At 38.5% G+C, this 21505-nt stretch overlaps 1 protein-coding gene across 4 annotated transcripts; it reads left to right on the top strand.

The window, feature by feature from the left end:
- Nucleotides 1-252: 252 nt before the first annotated feature.
- LOC143882243 (RNase P Rpr2/Rpp21 subunit domain protein) lies at nt 253-19885 on the top strand. Of its 4 annotated transcripts, XM_077385737.1 has the most exons (5): nt 253-798; nt 2076-2146; nt 2268-2356; nt 10849-11219; nt 18878-19885. In XM_077385737.1, the coding sequence occupies exons 4-5, from the start codon at nt 10948-10950 to the stop codon at nt 19470-19472; spliced, it is 867 nt and encodes a 288-aa protein (XP_077241852.1). In that variant the 5' UTR covers nt 253-798; nt 2076-2146; nt 2268-2356; nt 10849-10947; the 3' UTR covers nt 19473-19885. The 4 variants fall into 4 exon arrangements, with proteins under 4 accessions (XP_077241852.1, XP_077241854.1, XP_077241855.1 ...); XM_077385739.1 differs by lacking the exon at nt 2076-2146; XM_077385740.1 differs by lacking the exons at nt 2076-2146; nt 2268-2356 and having other exon boundaries at nt 10852-11219.
- Nucleotides 19886-21505: the final 1620 nt, after the last annotated feature.

Below are 21505 nucleotides of genomic sequence, written 5' to 3'. Positions count from 1 at the left end.
ACTGCAATCATCATCAAAATCCACTTAAGTGGCCTCGTCCAACCCCAATTATCAAAGAAGGTCGTGCCAATATCATTTCTAAAAATGCCTATAAATACCCACTTAAGCTCTTATTTTTATTTTAATTAGGGGTCTGCAGAGCCTAATTTTTCAGAGAGAGAGTTTAGAGAGAAAATCCCCCAAAGTTCTGAAACCCTAATCCTTTGTGCATCTCATCTCCTGCATCTTCTCCGGTGAGCTCCGATCGAGCTCCGATCGAGCTCCGACAAACATATTTCTTCAATTTTCTTCCCTGTTTTCCTTTGGAACTACTGATTGTCAGTTGTTTCTCTTCACTTTCATGACCTGAAACTCTAATTCTGGCCGGCAATCTCCTTTACGTTGATACTTTGTTCACCTGTGCTATCTTACCTTCAGCAAATCACTTGAAACCTCCATTCAAACCCCAAATCTTAGATCCAAACCTTTTAAACCCTAAGGTTTTAGGTCTAATCTTTGAAACTCTGTTTGTGGCCCTAAAGCTTTCAAAATTCAAAAGATCTGCTATGTTTTGATCTCTTTAGTCATCAAAGTATTGAAAGAAATTCGATTATCAGAAGTAGGAAGTTGAGATTCATTTTTGGCACTACGCAATCCGAGAGATCAAGCTCAGGTTTTCGTTTTCATTAGATATAAGAGAACATAAAAAAGTACGGGATAAAAAAACAGAGTGAGATCAGAGGAAAAGAGAAGGATCAACGATTCGGTTCTCACTCCCGCAACTCCACTGCTGCAACTATCGTTGCTTCAACTATCCAGGTAAGAAGATCAATTATATTTTCTCTTTGCTTTATCCCTTAAGGTATGAAGGATTTTTATTCTTTAATGATTTGCTTTGGGATAAACATGAGATCATGCATATGCTAGGATATAGCCTGTAGAGTGTAGCTTTTGTTTGTAAAATGTCCCTCCATTTTGATTTTTTTTATTAGATAATCCATGCAATGGATAGGTAACCATACCTTTAGTCATGATGTGCTTATTTTATTTGCAATGGTTCCTTTTGTTTAAGAACAAAGTCGAACCATATTTAGGCAAAACCTGCAGATTTCTGTGCATATCCTCTTTGTTTGGTGGTGATTTGAGAATGTTTGTCCTAGGTTGCATCTTATGAATGTTTGTTTTTCATTGTATTACTTTGGTTTTCTTTTAGTTTACATATATTGTCAGTTCACTGAATCAGATTATTTTGTTGTGATTACCTGCTATGGTTGGCTAGTATATCTAAAATTTGGATGAGAATTATATTGTCTTGTGTGTGATTGTAGTCAAAGTAGCATCATTTGAGGATATGGTTTTTCCTTTAGTACCGATGTAATACCCCTATATGATGGGGATAGGGAGTAAAGAAGCTATCCTAAGTGTTCAGGTCATACACAGTTGTCTTTAATATGTTTTCCTCTTAGATTTTTTGCGATTATAATTATGACAGATGGTTGTATGTATACTCACTCGCCTGGACTTGGAGTTGTATACTCCCTGTTCCTCTTTTTTGTGTTTGCAAGTTTGTGTTAATTTGCCCAGTTTTGAAGTTTCTATCACATCCTAGTATAACACTTCAGTTTTTTTTTTTACTTTAAGTTAATTTCAAGTGATCCCAGTTCGGTAATGGTTTAAATTTCCATGATGCTTGAAAGTACAGATCTCCCTTAGTTTGAACTGTATTTAGTTTTGCACTTTTGTCTACCATTTGTTCCTTTTGGTTTAGGTAGTGTTGTCATAATCATAAGCAAGAAAGGGAGAGAGTGAAGTGTCCAGGTACCTAGTACATTCTAGTAGAGTCTCTTCAACTATTCTCTTGATGATCATATCAGTCCAGCCATGCTATGCTACCTGTACATTTTTTAGCTTGTATTTACATTTGGTGGGAAATGATATTAGTCTAGCTGTGCTTTGGTAATCATATAACAGGTACTCATGTAGTTGGTAATGATAGCAGCCTTATAATGTTTAACGATTTTATTTCTAAATGGACATTGGCTAAGCTAGGTTTAAATGGTGTCAATTTTAATGATGATAGTCCTGTTTTATTTCAGTGGTTGTGTTTCATCGATGATAAAAATCAAATGAGAGCGTCAAAATGAGAGGATGTGATGACCTGACTTTGGTATTGATGACCCTCGTTGTTGGCTATTGATATTGGAACCATCATATGTTGATTTTGAACATAAAAATTGATTTGTTTTCTCCATTCTAACTGAGTTAACTGTTGTGAAATTTTTTTTAAGCTCTTCAAAATGTCCCAGCAGACACCATACCAGTCAAAGACAATATTAGTTGGTGTAGTTGTCAAAATGGTTGCAATGGCATAAATTTTGTAAGTTGATCACAGCGGTTGATATCTGCACCTTGTGTTTTTCACTAATGGCACTTTCATCATTATAATAGTATTTTTTGAATAGGTTTAGGAGTTTTTTTTTTTTTAAGAATGCCATTATGTCGAGTTATTCTCCATGGAATCCCTTGTGAACTTTATGATCCCATGTTATTATTGCTCGTTGCACATATCAGGTGTCATTATACATCATTGCTTTAATTAATAAGCTAAATGATTGTTTTAACTATTAGTAGGAGTAAGTTTATTTGATTAATTCTTAATAAGAGCAGTCATTTTTTGAAAATAAATGCTATTGGATTTTGATAATTGCATTGGAAATTATATCTTCCATTACATTTCTTTTACATTCTTTCTTTCTAAAAAGAGTAGCAAACCTTTTCCCAGAATTTGGGAGCAATTGAACATTATCATAACCCTATTCATTAAAGATGAAATTATATTGTGCTGTACATAATGGGGTTACGACATAAGTTACGCCATTGATGTTTGATCTGACGACCCCCTCTTAAAAAATGTGTTGTCAAAGGCGTTGTCGTTGGTGCAAATATCAAAGGGGCACCTTAATTACATGCAGCTACACTCGAACACCATATAAAAAGGGAAATGATTTCAGCACAACTATGTTTTGGTACATGCGCTCATTTATCTTGTCTTTTAGCATTTAATTGTCACCTAAGTGCTTCTTGGGAACTGTTAAAACCCTTTTACAGCTTTTTAAATACTAAAAGACAAGAAACATGATCGTCTTGTATCAAAACCCTTTTACAGCTTTTTAAATACTAAAAGACATGAAACATGATCGTCTTGTACAAAAACATGGTTGTGTTTGTTAGAATATGTGGGATCCAACGGTTGGTTTGTGTTGATTGCTGAAAAAGGTGCCGCTTTATTGATGTGTCGCGAAGAGCTTCAGTGGGCTAAATCGAACTCAAGCCTCAATGAGCAAGTATCATGAGCCCATTTGGAATACCGAACCTCATAAAAGTGGGTCACTATGGACCAAAGCCTCGATGGGCAACACATCATGGGCCGATCCTCATGGGATTAAACACCATGGGTCGATCCTCATGGAAATTGAAACTACTCTCTCAGGCACGAACCTCAAAGAATTGAGGCCCCTCAACTGAGTCGAGCAACGATTTCAGGCACGCACTACAAAGAGGTACCTCAACTGAAATGGATCAAGGAATAAAAGAGAGAAAAAATGGAAGTATAGAGATGGGAGATGAGCGACAACATGCAGCTAGGAAAAAGTAGGGAGATGAGCGACAACATGCGGCTAAGAATGACAAATAGCAAGGGAAAAAAATTCGACAACTCTGATTTTTTTTTAAGAGTGCACGAATATCAAAGGGTTTGCAACTATCAACTTTGGGGTAGGCCGTTAAGTAAAAGCAAGAGGGGGTGTCTTTATCAACTGTGGGTAGTGATCTTAACCGTAGAAAATAGGATGTAGAGATCAAGACACGGTTCCAAAATGGAATTATAATATTTGATTATTTTGGAAAGAAATAAAGTGTGATTATCAAATCCACGTCATGCAATAAGAAAGTTGAGGTTGATGTTTTTTCTCTTTGGATTTCTAATGCATATCAAGGTGCCTTTGGAGAACAAGCCCATATACCAGATGAAAGAAATGAATGTAGGCCTGGCAGACACCAACGTTGAATGACATAGGCTGCAAGAAGAGGTAGGCAATTCCGACCGGCAACGCATGCAAGAGAAGAGAGTATGGTGAGGCAAATGGCGGAAGGAAGAAGGATAGTTAGGGCCAAAAAAAAAAACTAAGAGATAAATAGAAAAAGTAGGGAGTAGAAAAAACTTGGAAAATAGGTGACCGTGCGGTCGGCCAATCTAGCCAGTCGGCCGCCGGAAATCGAAGCTTCTAGCGATGTGATCAAGGTTGTTTTATTGTAATTTTACTCGGGAATTTTATTGTAATCAAACATATATCGATTTTCAATCTATATACGTTTGAGGGGGCATGTTAGAATATGTGGGATCCAACGGTTAGTTTGTGTTAAGATCTCACCGTTGGATCATCTTGGAGGTAGATTGGGTAAATGAGGAGACTAGATAAATTAGGCAAGTGGATTAGAAGAGGCAAGCAAGAAATATTAGGAAAGTCGATTTAATTAGGTAGATTTGATTATGATTCTTTCTTCCATAGTCATCTTGATTTCCCTTCTATCCTTATCATGTAAGTGCTCTATATAAGCACTAACCTACTCTTTGTAATTCATCTAAGAATAATAGAAAATCTTCTCTTCAAAATTTATCAGTGTTGACATCATTTCCCTATAAAAAATCTCATTAAAGTTTGGAAACCAAAATCCCCCAACACTCTGGATAAAAACATCATCTATTAGTACAAGTGGAAACTTTGTTGTGGTGCACACAGAGCAAACACGCCAAATCTATCTCAATCTACAAGTTTACGACCACTAGAGTAGGGTTGGCAATTTCACATTTTCACCCGTGAAAGCGGGGATCTGCCCTGCCCCACCCCGCATGGCAGGGGTTCCCCTATTTGAGCAGGGATGGGGGTTTTAAAAATCCCCCGGCGCAGGGATGGGGATGTAGTTGGCCCCGCCCCGCCCCGCCTTGGCCCATTAATCAATACAATTTATTTTAGTATTTTTTAAGTGTTTTTTTTGTCGTGGGAACTGGATTGGGAATATAATATCAAACATTTTAGTTTCACATTTGCATTCTTTCTTTTAGGCTAATGATTTTGGAACTACCATATTTTGAAAAGTGCACGGACATAGTCTGTCTGTTTAAAAATTAAAACTTAAAAGACAACTAGACAAGATGAGTTAGCGGAAGATATAAAAAACATAGGAGTGCCAACATCATCTCAGATCTTTTTAACTTTACCTTTTAAGTTTTAAACCTAACAAGTAACAAAGGAAGTGATATATCTGCTACTTTTGATTAGGGAAACCGAGCAGTAGTATATCAATGACTAAAGAGAGGCTGATGTTGGGGCCGGAACGGGGCAGGGATTTTGTCCCCACAGGATGCAGGGCGGGGATGGGGAATAGATATTCCCTGTGGGGAGGAGATGGGGATTCCCCGCCATCCCTGCAACAGAGAGGAGACGAGGACAGGGGAAATTCCCTGCTGCGGGGAAGGGGCCGGGGATTTGCAACATGCAGCCCTGACCCGCCCCGTTGCCAGCCCTACACTAGAGTCGGCCCACCATTAATTTTATTTTAAAGTCGCCAAAACTCAAGGCAATGTATTCTTTTTCTTTATTAATCCCTTTCTTGTTCTGGCCGTTTGAAGGAAAAAAAATCTATTGTACATCCTAATCTATTAACAAGTTGATAGTCCCCTTTATAAAATCCTAATCCACATATTTATCGATTTCTATTTTCAATAGTTATTAATAAATCTAGGAGACTTGATATCCACACTGCTATAGCTTGATAATGACACTGCTCACTTTGTTTACACTTTCAATTGGATATTGATAGCATCTTGAGTACTACAACTGCCTTGAAAACCTAATTTAAAAAATGCAAAACAAAGTGTTGCCATTATTAAAATATGGCAATGCAGATATTAGTCCCCTCAATCCATCTAGGCTATTTAGTAGTAGGCCTGCAAACGAACTGAGCCGGATCACGAACATGTTTGGGTTCGGCTCATTAAAAGCTCGGCCCGAGCTCGTTCGTTTACTTAACAAGCCGAACCTGAGCCGAAAAATTAGGCTAGTCAAATAAACGAGCCGAACTCGAGCTTTGTATAGTTCGGCTTGGACAAGCCGAGCCAAGCCGAGCTTTATATTATATATATATAGAGAGAGAATACAGAGAGGTGTTGGTGCGCTAAGCGCATATAGCTTATATGCGCTTGAATGCACCAACGCTGTTCTCATTGGCTTCTGAGGTGGGTCCCAACACTTATCGGAAAAAGGTGTTTCAACTTTCAATTGAAAAAGGGAAATGTTATCAGCACTACTGTATTTTGATGAGGGCACTCCTTACTTTATTAAAAGTGCGGTTTGGCCCGCACCATAGGATGATCCAAATCGTCCATTAGATGGGCCACAATCTAAATAGGTTGTGCCCCAAAAATTATTTCCACAGGTTGATTCTAACCGTCCGATCTATAGAGGGTTAGAATCAACCCTCTAACATTCAGATTGGAGGGTTAGAATCAACCCTCTAACATTCAGATTGGAGGGTTAGGATCAACCTATGGAAATGATTTTTGGGGCACAACCTATTTAGGCTGTGGCCCATCTAATGGACAGTTTGGATCATCCTATGGTGCGGGCCATACCGTAATTTTAATAAAAGTGAGGAGTGCCCTCATCAAAATACAGTAGTGCGGATAACATTTCCCAAAAAGAAAACCCCAAATCGACTTCTCTTTTTCGCGCAACTGAACCGACCCTTTCTGAGTTTGCGAGAAGAGAGAGCGAGAAACCCTAGAGAGAGCGCTTGCGAGAACAGAGAAGATTGATCTTCTGACGAACCACCGAGCAAAGGAGGAAGAAAGAGGGGAAACCCTAATCCTAGCCGCAACACTTTTTTTTTTGCGAGAAAGCTTGTGAGAAACCCTCTTCGACTCAACAGAGAGAGCTTGCGAGAAACCCTCAACCGTTCATTGAAGGGGAGAAACCCTACTCGTGTGAGGGGTTCGTTCTTAAAGATTTAAGGTTATTGACTAATGTTCTTTCTGATTTATGCTTTGAATCAAGTTTAAATCGAATTAGGGTTTCTGTGAGACTAGGATTCACTATTTATTTTCCTGATTTATGCTTTGGGTAAACGTTTAAATCACAATAGGGTTTCTGTGTTGAAGGGGAGAAATCGTACTCGTGTGAGGTTCGTTCTTAGATTTTGTATGAACAAGGGTTTAGGGTTATTGACTAATGTTTTTCTGATTTATGCTTTGAATGTGTTTACTAAACGAGCTGAACCTGAGCCCAACGAAGCGCGAGCCTGGCTCGGCTCGGCTGAGCTCATCAAAAGCTCGGCTGGGCTCATCAAAAGCTTGGTTCGGGGTCGTTCGTTTACTAAATGAGCCAAGCCGAGCCGAGCTCAAGCTTGGTTGAATTTTTGCGAGCCGAGCTCGAGCCCATAGTCTTAAGCTTGTCATGAACACAAGCCAATGGGAATTTTGTTTTAATTTCGTTTTCATTTTTAATTTCGACCGAAATTTTGGTGATTTCAGTGGAAATTTTGTCTATTTCGGTGAATATTTCATCAATTTCAGTGGGAATTATAACATTTCGGTGGATCTATTTAAAATTTCGGCGTTTCGGCCGAAATTTTAAGCCATGGTCTATGGCACCTTGAATTCGAAATGCAAAAAAATATCCATAAGGTTACTACCAAACACATTACTTAATAAACATTTAGAAGCATCTACACTAATTTTTACACATGGATTTCTTTACACACTGACTTGGCACCCTACAAATTCTAGGGGTGCAACTCGGGTCGGGCTCAACCCGAACCTGACGGGTTGAACCCGAATTTGGGTTGGGTTGGGTTGGGAAAAATCAACCTGAATTGGAAATCGGGTTGGGTCGGGTTGGGGTGTCGGGCAACCCGACCCAACCCGAAACCCGATTTCCAATTCCGATATGTGCTTAAAACCCGATTTCAACTAAACACATTTCCCATTGAAGCTAGAAATGTGCTTAAATTTCAACATAAATTTATCCTTCAGTTCGGTTACAGAGAGTTTTTATATGGTGGATGCCTGTGTAGGAATGTGAGCAAAAAAAAAACAGTGGGGCCCACAAAAAAAAACATGTGCATGAATTGCAAATCAGGTTGGGCCGGGTTGAGCCCAGCCGGGTTGGAAATCGGGTTGGGTTGGAAAAATGGGTTCCTCAGGTTGGGTCGGGTTGGCCTCAACCCGACCCGAGTTGCACCCCTACAAATTTCCCAAGTAAATAAATCAAGCATTGAGCATGGCCCTAATCTTTCTGGTGTTATTTAGCTATTCTCACTTTATTGCTTCATTTGCAAGCCACTAATAGGATATGGAGATGGTTGAATGCCCTAGGCTAATCCCAATTCAGCGAGACCAAAGCCACAAACAATTACAGCGAAAAAAAAGGGAAAAAAATTAGATGGGTGTCACTTAGAATTGTCGGATGAAAAGTTAACTATTTATGAGGATATACACCGAATTTCATTATGTGCCTTAGCCAGAAGTGCCTACTAAAGGGTAAGAAAATGTAATTTATCTTGGATTGTTTGTATTGAAATCTTGATCAAGGTGCATAGATTTACAGGAATGGAAAACAAACTCTAAACCCTAAATTTTAGCAATAAGAAAGCCAAAACAGAAAGAGAAAAAAATAGTAGAGAAAACAAATCAAATGCACACTATTAGATTGCATACCTTGATTAAAAAGGAAAACCAACCTTGCATACCCCAAGTCTAAACCACCCTTTTTTGGGTATTTGAAGCAGTTGGGATCAGTTCGCCCTTTCCTCGGATGTTCACGCAATTCGAGATCAACTTGCCTTAGGAGTTATGTATCTTACGAAGGTAAGGGAGAGAGAACTAAATAGGGTATAGGTACTAAATAGGATAGATAGATTTAGGGGGCTGATATTTGCACTGCCATATTTGGACAATGGCACTACTCACTTTGGAAAACGGGTTCCTCGGGTCGGGTTGGAACTCGGGTCGGGCTCGGGTTGAGTAAATGGTTAAGAAAATTAAAAAAACTATTAAGAATGTCGGGTTTCACTCAGGTCGGGTTGCCCAAGCCCTCAACCCGAACTCAACCCAACCCGGCTTTTTTCCGGATTGAACCCGACTTGAGTTGCACCCCTTACTATTTAGTACCAGTACCCTAAAACCTTACTAAAATAATGTAAAACAAAGTGAGTAGTGCCATTGTCCAAATATGGCAGTGCAAATATCAGCCCCCTAAATCTATCTACCCTATGTAGTACCTATACTTTATTTAGTTCTGTCTCTCTCTCCTTACCTTCGTAAGATACATAACTCTTAGGGCAAGTTGATCTCGAATTGCGTGAACATCCGAGGAAAGGGCGAACTGATCCCAACTGCTTCAAATACCCAAAAAGGATGGTTTAGACTTGGGGTATGCAGGGTTGGTTTTCTTTTTTAATCAAGGTATGCAATCTAATGTTGTGCATTTGATATGTTTTCTCTACTATTTTTTTCTCTTTCTGTTTTGGCTTTTCTATTGCTAAAATTTAGGGTTTAGAGTTTGTTTTGCATTCCTGTAAATCTATGCACCTTGATCAAGATATCAATCCAAAATAAACTACATTCTCTTACCCTTTAGTAGGCACTTTAGCTAAGACATATACTGAAATTCGGTGTATATTCTCATAAACAGTTAACTTTTCATTCGACAATTCTAAGTGACTCCCATCTAATTTTTTTTTCTTTTTTTTTGTTGTAATTGTTTGTGGCTTTGGTCTCGCTGAATTGGGATTAGCCTAGGGCATTCAACCATCTTCATATCCTATTAGTGGCTTGCAAATGAAGCAATAAAGTGAGAATAGCTAAACAACACCAGAAAGATTAGGGCCATGCTCAATGCTTGATTTATTTAATTGGGGAATTTGTCGGGTGCCAAGCCAGTGTGTAAATAATCCATGTGTAAAAATTAGTGTAGATGCTTCTAAATGTTTATTAAGTAATGTGTTTGGTAGTAACCTTATGGATTTTAATTTTTTTTTTGCATTTCGAATTCAAGGTGCCATAGACTATGGTTTTAAATTTCGGTTCGGCCGCGACCGAAACAAAATTTACATGAAGTCGTTTCTTTACAAGATTTTGGTTTCGGTTGAAATTTTGTTTTTAGTCTTTTTTCACAAAATTTCCACAGAAATTTTAAATAGATCCACTGAAATGTTATAATTCCCACTGAAATTGATGAAATATTCACCGAAATAGACAAAATTTCCACTGAAATCACCAAAGGTCGAAATTAAAAATAAAAATGAAATCATAATCATATTTTTACATGATTTCGGCCGAAGGTTTCGGTGGTGACCGAAACCGACACCGAAACCGAAATTTAAAACCTTGCCATAGACTATGCTCTATGTTTGATAAATTTTCTTAGGGGATGTTTGGATGTATTCCCTGTAAAATGAATTTTGTAGTGTTTCGTTAACTCACTTCCATGGAAATTTTTTTTGCAAAATCAAAATCGGTTCCTGTTTGGTAGGAAAATTTCAACCTTGACGGACCCTAGAATTTATTCATTGAATATTTTTTTCATGGAATTTTTTTCCTTAAATCCAAACAGCCTCTAACTGAACTATACTTCACTGTCGTTGGTCACCAGATATTGTCCAATACACTTTTGGAAACCACTTGACTCTGATACCATGAAATGTTTCTTGCAAACTCATACTCTTATGATTTTGAAGTTTGTTTAATCAAATCTCAATCCTAACATGCATGTGCGTATTCTAACTCTGATGATTGCTTGAATTTATTGTTAGAAGGACATTGCGAGTGGCACCTTGCTATGTAACTATATATGCTGGCGATATTATTTGAAAGTACTTGCAAGATTTTCAATAATATTTGATCACGTATAAATGGCTAAGAAAGAGAAAATGAAGAATTCGTTGTCACCCAATTTGGGATATCGATTTGCAACTCTTCGTGAGGAGAGCACTGGGAGGAAACATGTCAAAGGGTTCAAAAATGTGAATTCTATCTTGAGAATGCAGCATTTGCAGAAGCTGGCATTATGGGCGAGTGGAGAAGCCTCAATACCTCCTCTAGCTGCTTTGTTTGGACACAATTTGGCTACTAGTGCAAAGGCCATGGGCATTCCTCTTGATTCATCACTCTTTCCTTGCCAGAGGTTGGTTGTGTTTCTATTTTTTTGTTGGATTGATTATTTAACCCTTTTTTGTTTGACTGTTTAAATGGACAGTAAATCCATAATGAGATTATCAAACAATTTTGTTTTTTTTCCATATGTTTATATTTATTTCTTTGTGTGTGCACGCATGTGGTTGTATGTGTCAGCATGCGTCTGTGTGTAGTGTGTGCATTATTAGGGTTGAGTTGGTTGAATCAATCAAACATATATTATGAGTTTCAATGTTGGTTCTATATTGGCATTTGCAGGTGTGTAGTTATTTTAGCTACAAAGTCAGCAATTATCTTAAACATTATTTGGATTTTGAACAAGGATTCAAACATCAGTTTCAATGTGGACTTTGGTTTCTATGGAAGTTGAAGTATTTTGTGGAAGTTTATGGTAGTACATGGAAATCTTGTAAATATCACATAAGTTTATGGAAGCCCATGGAAATGGTAAAAATTTAAGATGTAACTTTAGGAAATGCTAAAGTAAGCACAAATACATACTTAGAAAATATTACATAAGCAAGAGAACCATACATAATGGTTTACCAAGATCTGTGGGTTTGGAATAATAAGGTTCATTCTGAACATGAAAATTTTATGTTTTGAAAGCTGATGATCGTGTTACTTCTTTTACTTTTCAATTTACTCGTCTTGTTAAAGGAATTTACAGTGATATTTCTTAGATATATGAGAGTTGAAGTATTTTGTGGAAGTTTATGGTAGTCCATGGAAATCTCGTAAACATCACATAAGTTTATGGAAGCCCATGGAAATGGTAAACATTTAAGATGTAACTTTAGGAAATGCTAAAATAAGCACAATACATACTTAGAAACTATTACATAAGCAAGAGAACCATACATAATGGTTTACCAAGATCTGTGTGTTTGGAATAATAAGGTTCATTCTGAACATGAATATTTTATGTTTTGAAAGCTGTTGATCGTGTTATTTCTTTTACTTTTCAATTTACTCATCTTGTTAATGGAACTTGCAGTGATATTTCTTAGATATCCGGGGTATTTTTGGTTATGTGGGTGCATCAATAAATCAAACTTTGGAATTCGGTCACATATTAGTCGAAATCAACACATGTCGATGGAAGTTTAAATAGTTTTGAATTGATGTTCTTAAGTTCTTTGACAAATAGGTTCCAATGTAATGATCTATGTCGTTAGTGGCTTTGCCTTAAACCAATCCAATGCTATCAGTTTTGCTATTTTTCTAAATTAGTTATTTTCATTGCTCACTTTTTTTTAACCTGAAATTTATCCAGGGACATGGGCTGACACCTTAAATTTTAATGATATTAGAGAAAAAATTGCAAGAGGACATGCCGCCTTGCCTCAACACATGAAAAAAAACAAAAGAATTAATTAAATCGAATACCAAGAATGCCCAATAAATCACATCTTATAGCTCCCATAGCACAGCTAGGGAGATCATTACATGTCCAAAAAGTATTATTTCTTCTCAATACACAAGCATGGTTGGCACTTGGCAACAACATCTGCTACTTGACTACCTTCTATGTACGGGTGAGAGGACCGAGGGTTAATGTCAAAGATAAGATCCTCCTAATAGTAGCTAATAGACCAAGGTGGCACCTTATTTCAAAGATAAAGATAAGATCCTGCCAATAGCAGCTAATAGACCAAGGTGGCTCCTTATTTCATGGCACACTAGTATTTGTAAGTTAACAGAACTAACCTATGTGGACCAAATGTGTTTAGGACTTCATTGATGTTGACCATGGTGAACACCAAATTGAGAAAACACTGTTGTTTCATTGGGATTGTGAAAGAGAACAAAAAGAAATCATTTCTTGGTGCATTGGAAAATTTTATGAGTTGAAGGAAGAGTGGTTCTTGAGACCCTAGTCGAAAATCTTTTACATGGCCTTTTTGTTGTGCCTATGGTTTTCAGTTCTGGTCAAACATTTTGTTTCTGTCGAAGTATTATGATTTCAGCTGCTACCAAAACAAAATCCACTTAGTTTCGGGAAATATCAGATTTCGCCCGAAATTTTGGGATTTCATTAATATTTCAGTTGAAATATGGGAAACATGCAACTTTTCAGATGAAAAGAGAAGAACAGCAAGATTCCTTTAAGATGTTTCTGAAGAAAGGATAAAAAATAAAAACCAGTATCGAATAATCTTACCTGTATTTTGGTTGTGATTTCGTACTGAAACATTTCTGTGATTTTACGAGATTTTGGCCGAAATTTTGATCGAAACTGAAATTTAAAACCTTGGTTGTGGTAACGGTGCTCCCTATGTTGATCTTGATGATCTAGATATCAATCACTTCTAGTAATGATTTCTCTTATCCCCATAAATACATGTTCTATACTTGATAGATAAATTAATATGCATAACCACATACTTCTTCTCAGAACATGGAGTTGGAAATGATAGAAGGAATAACGTCAGTGGAAGAGGATTCTCTGGAAGTTGATTTCGGTAGAAAGAAAGTTGGACTCAGAAGAAACTCAATTATCTGAGCAAGGCTCTATGTAGGAAATGGGAAAGGAGCTAGGTGTGTTATTCCAGGTGAATGAAAGCGAGACACGGAAGAAGAAACGGACACTGACTGCAACACAATAAATAAGGTTAAAACCAAGGAAGCAGGATTCTTCCCTGGAAGCCTTCGATTCCCGCTTTCGATTCCCGTTTCGATTCCTGCTCTGGCAACCTTGGGCAGGACTCTTCCCTGGGAGCCTTCGATTCCCGCTTTCGATTCCCGCTCTGGCAACCTTGGTTAAAACTAAGGGTTTAAGGGAGCTTGAGTAAACCCATACAGGTTTTATTCACAAAAGTTAATATGAAGATCATCTTCTGGATTATCAAGTTCTTGAGATCAAAAGAGAAAAGGAATGCATTGAAAGAAACAATTAAGGTGAGAGGTGCAGATATCACAGTGATTTTAGAATCAAAGTTTTTTTTTTTTTTTTTTTTTTGGTGCATTGGATGCTAAAGGAATGGTGAGAGGAATCATGATATTAAGGTGGGAAGATAAATTTTCATGGAAGAAATGGTGGAAATGAACATAAAATGGAAGCTCTCAGTAGTGTATGGTCCAACAAAGTCACGACTTCATAACAACCTATGGATAGTTTTGTAGGAGATTTGATATGGTTGGAATGTTCCGTGGATTGTAGGGGGAGATTTCAACACCACACAGTTCCCACATGAGAAAAGTTGGCCCTGGAGAATAACAACCATCATGGGGAAATTATCGAATTTTATTCAGGAGTATGAATTGGTGGACTTGCCGTTAGGGAGAGCGAAGTTCGCTTGGACAAATAACCAAGATAATATTATTCTCTGCAGATTAGATCGGCTTTTTTTCTCTAAAGAGCGGGAAGAGTTCTTCTTCCCTCATCATCCAGAGAGCACTACCGAGGCCAATTTCAGGCCATTGCTCATATTCAAATTTGGTGTGGCGTTGTGTGAAATATTAGGATTAGATGATAAGGTTAAGGAGTGGTGGAAGGAAATGCAAGTAGCAGTGTGGAAGGGCTTTATATTTTGTAAGAAGTTAAAGGCTCCAGAGGTAAACATCAAAGAGTGGTACAAGAGGATCAAAGAAGGGAAAACATAGGAAGTAAGAGATCTTAATGGCCCTAGACTAGCTTGGTATAAAAGAAGAAATGAACCCCTTAATTTTTTTTGAAAAGTAAATAAATCCTTGGTGAAGAGGAAAAGGAAGATAGGGGAGCTCTCAAAGAAGAATATGAGACTTTAAGGAGAGAGAAAATCAGTTGGCGTTGGCGTTCTCCAGTCCGAATGGGATTTCTGATTCGTCAAAGGCCGAAGTAAAAGCTGCGTATTATGGTATCCTTCACATTGAAAGACAAGTCTTGGATAAGGTGATTGTGGAAGGGGATTCATCCAATGTTATTAGATGGCTTGCTGGTAAAGCTCCTCCTCCATGGAGATTTCTCAGCCTTATTGACGAGATATCGGATTGGGTGTCAGGATCGGAGATTTCTTTTGCCCTTTTTAGAAGATCAGCTAATGAAGAAGCTAATGGTCTAGCTAAATCTGGGGTCATTAGGCAGGGTCTAGAGTGGTTCGATTATTTACCGCCTTAATTGTATTTTGTATGTTGTTTTTGTTTTTCTCTTCTTTCTTCTTTCTTCTTTCCCTTTGTATTCTGAGGACCATCTCGGTTCCGTTTTATCAATATATTTCGCCATTTCAAAAAAAAAAAAAAAATCAGTTGGCGTTTAAAATTTGGAGCAATATGGCTCAAGGAGGGGTGCTTTAGACCAATAAGGGCCAGGAGAGTAAACGAGGTAATGGGAGGTGTCATATCACACTTTCAAGGAGCTTTTGTTAGTGGTAGACATTCTGGTTCGTATCCTCTTCACAAATGAAATAATCGACACAAGAAAAAGAGGAGGCAAAGGTGGAGTTATTGCCAAGATAGACCTGGAAAAAGCATATGATTATGTGGACTTGAATTTCTTAATACTTTTTTGGTAGGTAAGCTGGGTCGAACTTGCGACCTCAAGGGTGAGAAACAAAGCCTCAACCATTGAGCTACAGGCCCAACCCTCTAGACTTAATCCTTCAAAAGATGGGTTTTGCTGGAAAAAGGCGAAGTTGGATAAAAGTTTGTGTCACCTCTCCCTCTCTATCCATTCTAGTAATTGGATCCCCTGCCTGTTTCTTTGGTAGTTCAAGGGGTCTAAGGCAAGGGTACCCTCTATCCCTGTACCTATTCATTTTGGTAGTAGAAGCACCAAGTGTACTCATTTCTAAAGCGGAGGAGAAGGGTTATATAAAATGGCTAAAACCGAGCAGGAACTTGCATTCCATATCTCATTTACAATTTGTAGACGATATTCTAATTTTTTTGGAGGATAATGCCACATGTGGGAGGCCTAAAAAGAGTGTTCAGCTGGTTCGAAATAGTTTTGGGATTGAAGATCAATTTCTTAAAGAGCTACATTGCAGGCATAATTTTGCAGCCTGAAATAGTGGCAAGGTATGCAACCATCCTTGGGTGCAGAAAGAAGAACAAGAAGACCTTTCGATTACTTACCTTGGGCTTCCACTAGGATTTTAATTCCTCAAGCAGCATTGTGGGATCTAGTGTTAGAGAGAATAGAAAGAAAGTCAGCAGCCTGGAAGAAGATGTATTTATCATTTCGGAGCAGAATCACACTCATTAAGGCGAATTTGGCAAACCTCCATGTATTTTATGTCTTTCTATAAGATACCTGCAAAAGGTGGCAAAAAAGAATTGAAAAGTTGCAACTGGGAAGGTGGAGAGGCAAATAAAAGACTCGTGCATCTCATGAAATAGCAAAAGGTGTGTAGATTGAAGAAGAATAGTGGTCTAGGAATAAAAAAAGTGAGATTAAGAAACAAAGCACTATTGGGAAAATGGTTATGAAGATATGGGGAAGAGAAAGATGCATTATAGTACTAGATCATTGGGGATAAATATGGGCCGGAGTGGGGGGATTGGAATAGTAGGAACCCAGGTTTGGGTGCATGGAAGTCCACCTTTGTCCGAAGAGTGGGTTGAGTCTTATGTTAGATTTAGAGTGTGGAGAGCTGAGGGGACAAGCTTCTAGGTTTATTTGCAGATAGGTGTGCCCTGTCTTTTCCAAGAATTCCGGAACTTATACCAGTAACTGACCAACAGAGAGTCAAGAGATTGTGATATATATATATATATATATATATATATATATATATATATATAGGGCTTATTGTAAATGAGGTAGAGCTCATTTACGCTAAATGAGGTAGAGTGCCAAAACACATGGGTCCCACATTTTTTATGGTGATCCAAACCATTCATTTGCAAGGCCAAATCATAGATAGGGTGTGTACCAAAAATCAGGTCCATTGGATCATCCTAATCCGTCCAAAAGTTTAGGGCAAAAGTGGGCACATTTGTCCCCTATAGTGTCTGTCCATTTTCCCCTCCATTTTTGGATGGGTTAGGTTTATCCTATGGACCTGATTTTTTGTACACACCCTATCTATGTAAAGTCCTTCTAAATGAATGCTTTGGATCACCTCAAAAAAGTGGGACCCATGTTTTTGTTGGACTCTACCTCTAGCCTAAATGAGCTCTACCTCATTTACCGTTTTCCCATATATATATATATATATAGAGAGAGAGAGAGAGAGAGAATTTATATGATGCCCAACCGTCAAAATATATATATATATATATATATATATATATATATATATATATATATATATATATATATATATAAAGAGAGAGAGATTTAGAGTGGGGAGAGTTGAGGGGACAAGCTTCTGGGTTTATTTGTAGATAGGTGTGCCCTGTCTTTTCCAAGAATTCAGGAACCATACCAGTAACTGACCAACAGAGAGTCAAGAGATTGTGATATATATATTTCTCTGTGTGTGTGTTGTTGTTGTTGTTGGCGTGGGGGGGGGGGGGGGGGGGGGGTGGGGGGGGGATGGGTGGGGTGGGAGGTTGTTAACTTGCAACATGAGGCTTAGGAGAAACCTTACAGACAGTGAAATTCCTAGTTTTATTCCTTGCTTGGCCTTCTTTCCTCATGTTATTGTTCGCCTACCTTATCGGGTGGTAGAGTGTGGACCCCAGATGTAGATGATGCATTTTTTGTTTGATCCTTTTTTCTACAAGTTAAACTTGGAGCACAGAAGGTTCTTACAATGTGTGAGTTTGGAAATCCATTGTCGGTAGTGGCCTTTGCTTGGATGGTAATGAAGAAGATTAATGCATGTGATCGCCTCAAAAAGAGAATTCTGGATCTTGACATCAAACTTTATATGATCTCCTGGGGAGGGACAAAAAATGACATAAAGTTGAAGTACGGAAGATATTTTGAGGAATTGGGCATTGGTTGTAAATGAAAGGAGAGAGACCGAATCTACTCCAGGATGGACCCCTCCACCTACTGGGTGCCTGAAATTCAACTTTGATGGAACCGCAGAAGGAATTTAAGGCAAAACTGGTATTGGGGGCATTGTTCGAGATCATAGCGGGAGACCTTTTTTTATTTTTTTGAATGGTAGACTATCATAGCGGGAGACTATTAATGTCGTTTTCAGGTTTTCTGGTCCGGCTGGAATCTATGATGCAAACGAGGCTGAAGCAAAACCACTCCTTTGAGGGCTAAAATGGTACTCGAATTCCAATCTGGGCTCTCTAATAATTGCAGGTGATTCAGCTAATGTTGTGGCTTGGGCAATGGATCAAGCTAGTGGACCTTGGATGCTAGCAGATATTATAATAGAAATTAAAGAGGGTCTTGGGCATCACTATGAGATGGCTTTACCAGCAATTTCGGGGAGAGTGCTTACTGGAGTGGGGCTTCCAGTGGTAAACACGTAATACATTTAGAGGGTCTTGGGCTGTGGAGTGGGTGTCATTGATATATTCATAAAGCCATAAAGGGGATGGTATTGTTGCTGTTAGCAGACGTGGGACACTTTGTCCCTGTTGTCATGACCTTACCATTGCCTCTTTAGTAATTTCTTGTTATCATTTTTTTATGAACATAAATTTGTGTTAACTTCAAAAAATAATATCTGAATTCAGGCATCTAATCATCAGCAACATTCTTCATTTATGGGAACACGCATCTTATTTGCTCTTTTCTTACTAAATGTTGTACAGATGTGAAACAGCTCTTCTGCCTGGTGTTAATTGTACTGTCAGAATAGAAAAGAACACAGCCAAGGTGCACGGGCGCCGCAAGAAATCACGCATGCCGACACAGAACAATGTGGTTTATACATGCCATTTCTGTTCGAACCGAAACCTGAAAAAGGGCACCCCAAAAGGTCACATGAAAGAGATATTTGCTACAAGATCAGAACCCATCTCAGGATCAAAACCCGACAGCTCCAAACGCCGAAAACCCCCCGTCTCTCAGAAAAATATAGAGACCAGAGATTCCATTTCAGAAACAAATTTTAGTAGGCATAAGGAAGATCTAACAACCAAAGAGATTCCTTTTGAAAGTAGTCCAGTGACCCCTGTGGATAGAACAGGGCTCCTTGCGAAGGAGAAAAGGAAGATGAATGGATTTTCATCTAACAAGACAGTTGGAACTGATAAGAGTTCGGCAACTTCGGAGATGGGTAAAAGCAGTGGCAGGTCAAGTAAACGTAGAAGGAAAGCATGGTGTAGTCTGAAGGAGATTGCCAAGAGTGGCGAACATGGAAACACACAGGGTATCAGCAATTTGGCAATCCCATTTTTAATATGATTGGGTCTGGATTACATTTTGATTATTATAATGATACAGATATTGTCAATGGGTATGTGCTATGACAACACAAGAATGGACAAGGGGAAGATGAGGATTTTCATTTTCTGAGGAATGGATGCTTTGGAATGCTTATTTACATTTCAAGAAATACTATTTGAAATCCAACTGATGGAAGGAAGGGGTTGGGATGAAGAGCTTTCCATTTGAACAAAATGGACATGTCTTTTTTATTTCATTATCTTTATATGTTTTGCATATTCCTTATCCAGGTAACAGGGATTGACATGGAGTGCAAAGCTCAAATGTATTTTTTTAAAATGTTGCAATATGAGGAATTATCCAGTGCAAGGGGTTGGAAATGCCACCACCCTTTTATCTTTTAGAATGTTAATCAGAGAAATGATATTGTACATTCTTTTGATCACAAAGTACCCTTTTTTCTTTTGTGGGTGAACATTTGTGGTCTCACACCGAACGGCTTGATGGATCCAAAGGATCCGAATGCTGATGGACAATAGACGGGATTTGGACACAAAATGGGATCCGGTTGTGTTCATTGGATTCATATCATAGGGTCCAAAATAATTTCGGATTGTGCCACAAAATGCAATAGATGTCCTAGAGCCGAATCGATGAAAATATTCTTTATATTTTTTTGTTCATCTGACTATTTAGGAGAAGCATTTTCATAATATTAAAAAAAGACCTACTCAAAGGGACAAATAACATTTATTTTTTACATTTCGTTTTATGACAGTTCTTTCTTTTTCTCATGTTTTCCTCTTACTCCGCCGTACATATAACTTGTAAATAGGACCTAGGACCTAGGACCTATTTGAAATGGATCGTGGACTCGAGTAGGATCTAAAAAGCACTTGAAAAGGGTCCTATTCGAAATGTATTGCAGACTCAAAAAGAGTAGGATCCAAAAAGCACTTCAAAAAGTATTAAGAGTTGATTTAATGTTCCCGGTAGATCGGCTCGCTCCTCCCGGCGCGGACAAATCAGTGGAAGAAGAACAGGATGAGGAAGAGGACGAGGACAAATGACAACCTTTCCGAGGAAACCCCACAACAAGATGATCGGAAAGGGTTTCCTCAGAGGGATGATTCTGAACTTTGATAGATCAAGCATGGGAAACCCGGGTCCAGCTAGAGTAGGAAGCTTACTGAGAGACGATCTAGGGGCGACGTCTTTAGCCTACTCAGACCCATTGGGGATGGCAGACTCAAATGAGGCGGGGATTAGAACAGTGCTCCAAAGGCTGCAGCTTATTGAGCCCAATCTATTCAACTGTTCAATATAATTGAGTGTGACTCTCAATGTTATTAGATGGCTTGCTGAGAGACGATCAAGGGGCGACGTCTTTAGCCTACTCGGGACCGTTGGGGACGGCAAACTCAGATGAGGCAGAGATCAGAGCAATGCTCGAATGGCTGCAGCTCTTTGAGCCCAATCTCTTCGACAGTTTAATAATTCAGTGTCACTCTCTCAATGTAACTAGATGGATTCAGGGGTCTTCCTCTCACCCTTGGAGATTTGCTCATTGGATTGATGAGAATAAGGATTGGATAGCTGGATCTCTTATCTCCTTCAAGCATATTAGAAGATGTGAAAACTCAAATGCCACTAGGCTAGCCAGAGAGGGGGTTGCAAGAGAGTGGCTAGAGATCTTTGAGCTTCTTCCTCCTTGAGTTGTTTGTATCCTTGGCTGTTTCTTTGGTTCATTGTTGTATTTTGTATTCAGACCATCTCGGCCATCCCCCTTATCTAATAATTGTCATGCCCCAAGCCACTCACAAACATATTAATTTACAATCACAAGGCTTATGGGTGCGACAACGCCACATACCTGTAAAGTTACCTTCACATGCATGCAAGGCTAGCAATAAATAAAACCATGCTCAACAAACTAAATCCAAATAATCATTCAACTTCAAAATAAATAAATCCATTACAATCCATATTCAATTTCTCTCATCCCCATGCTAAATAAAATGAAGTAACTGTTCTAAAGCTCTCTAATACTC

The sequence above is a fragment of the Tasmannia lanceolata genome, unplaced genomic scaffold, assembly GCF_043159265.1.
Source record: "Tasmannia lanceolata isolate RefF3 unplaced genomic scaffold, GAP_Taslan_0.1 ptg000007l, whole genome shotgun sequence".
Lineage (NCBI taxonomy): Eukaryota > Viridiplantae > Streptophyta > Magnoliopsida > Canellales > Winteraceae > Tasmannia > Tasmannia lanceolata.
The sequence above is the reverse complement of the archived record's forward strand: the minus strand, read 5'-3'. Positions and strand labels throughout refer to the sequence as shown.

Excerpts from the sequence above, each read along its gene's own strand:
- LOC143882243 (XM_077385740.1), top strand. The coding sequence starts at position 10,948 with ATGGCTAAGAAAGAGAAAATGAAGAATTCGTTGTCACCCAATTTGGGA. Across the intron at positions 11,220-18,877 it reads TCACTCTTTCCTTGCCAGAG|ATGTGAAACAGCTCTTCTGC; the intron begins GTTGGTTGTGTT and ends AATGTTGTACAG.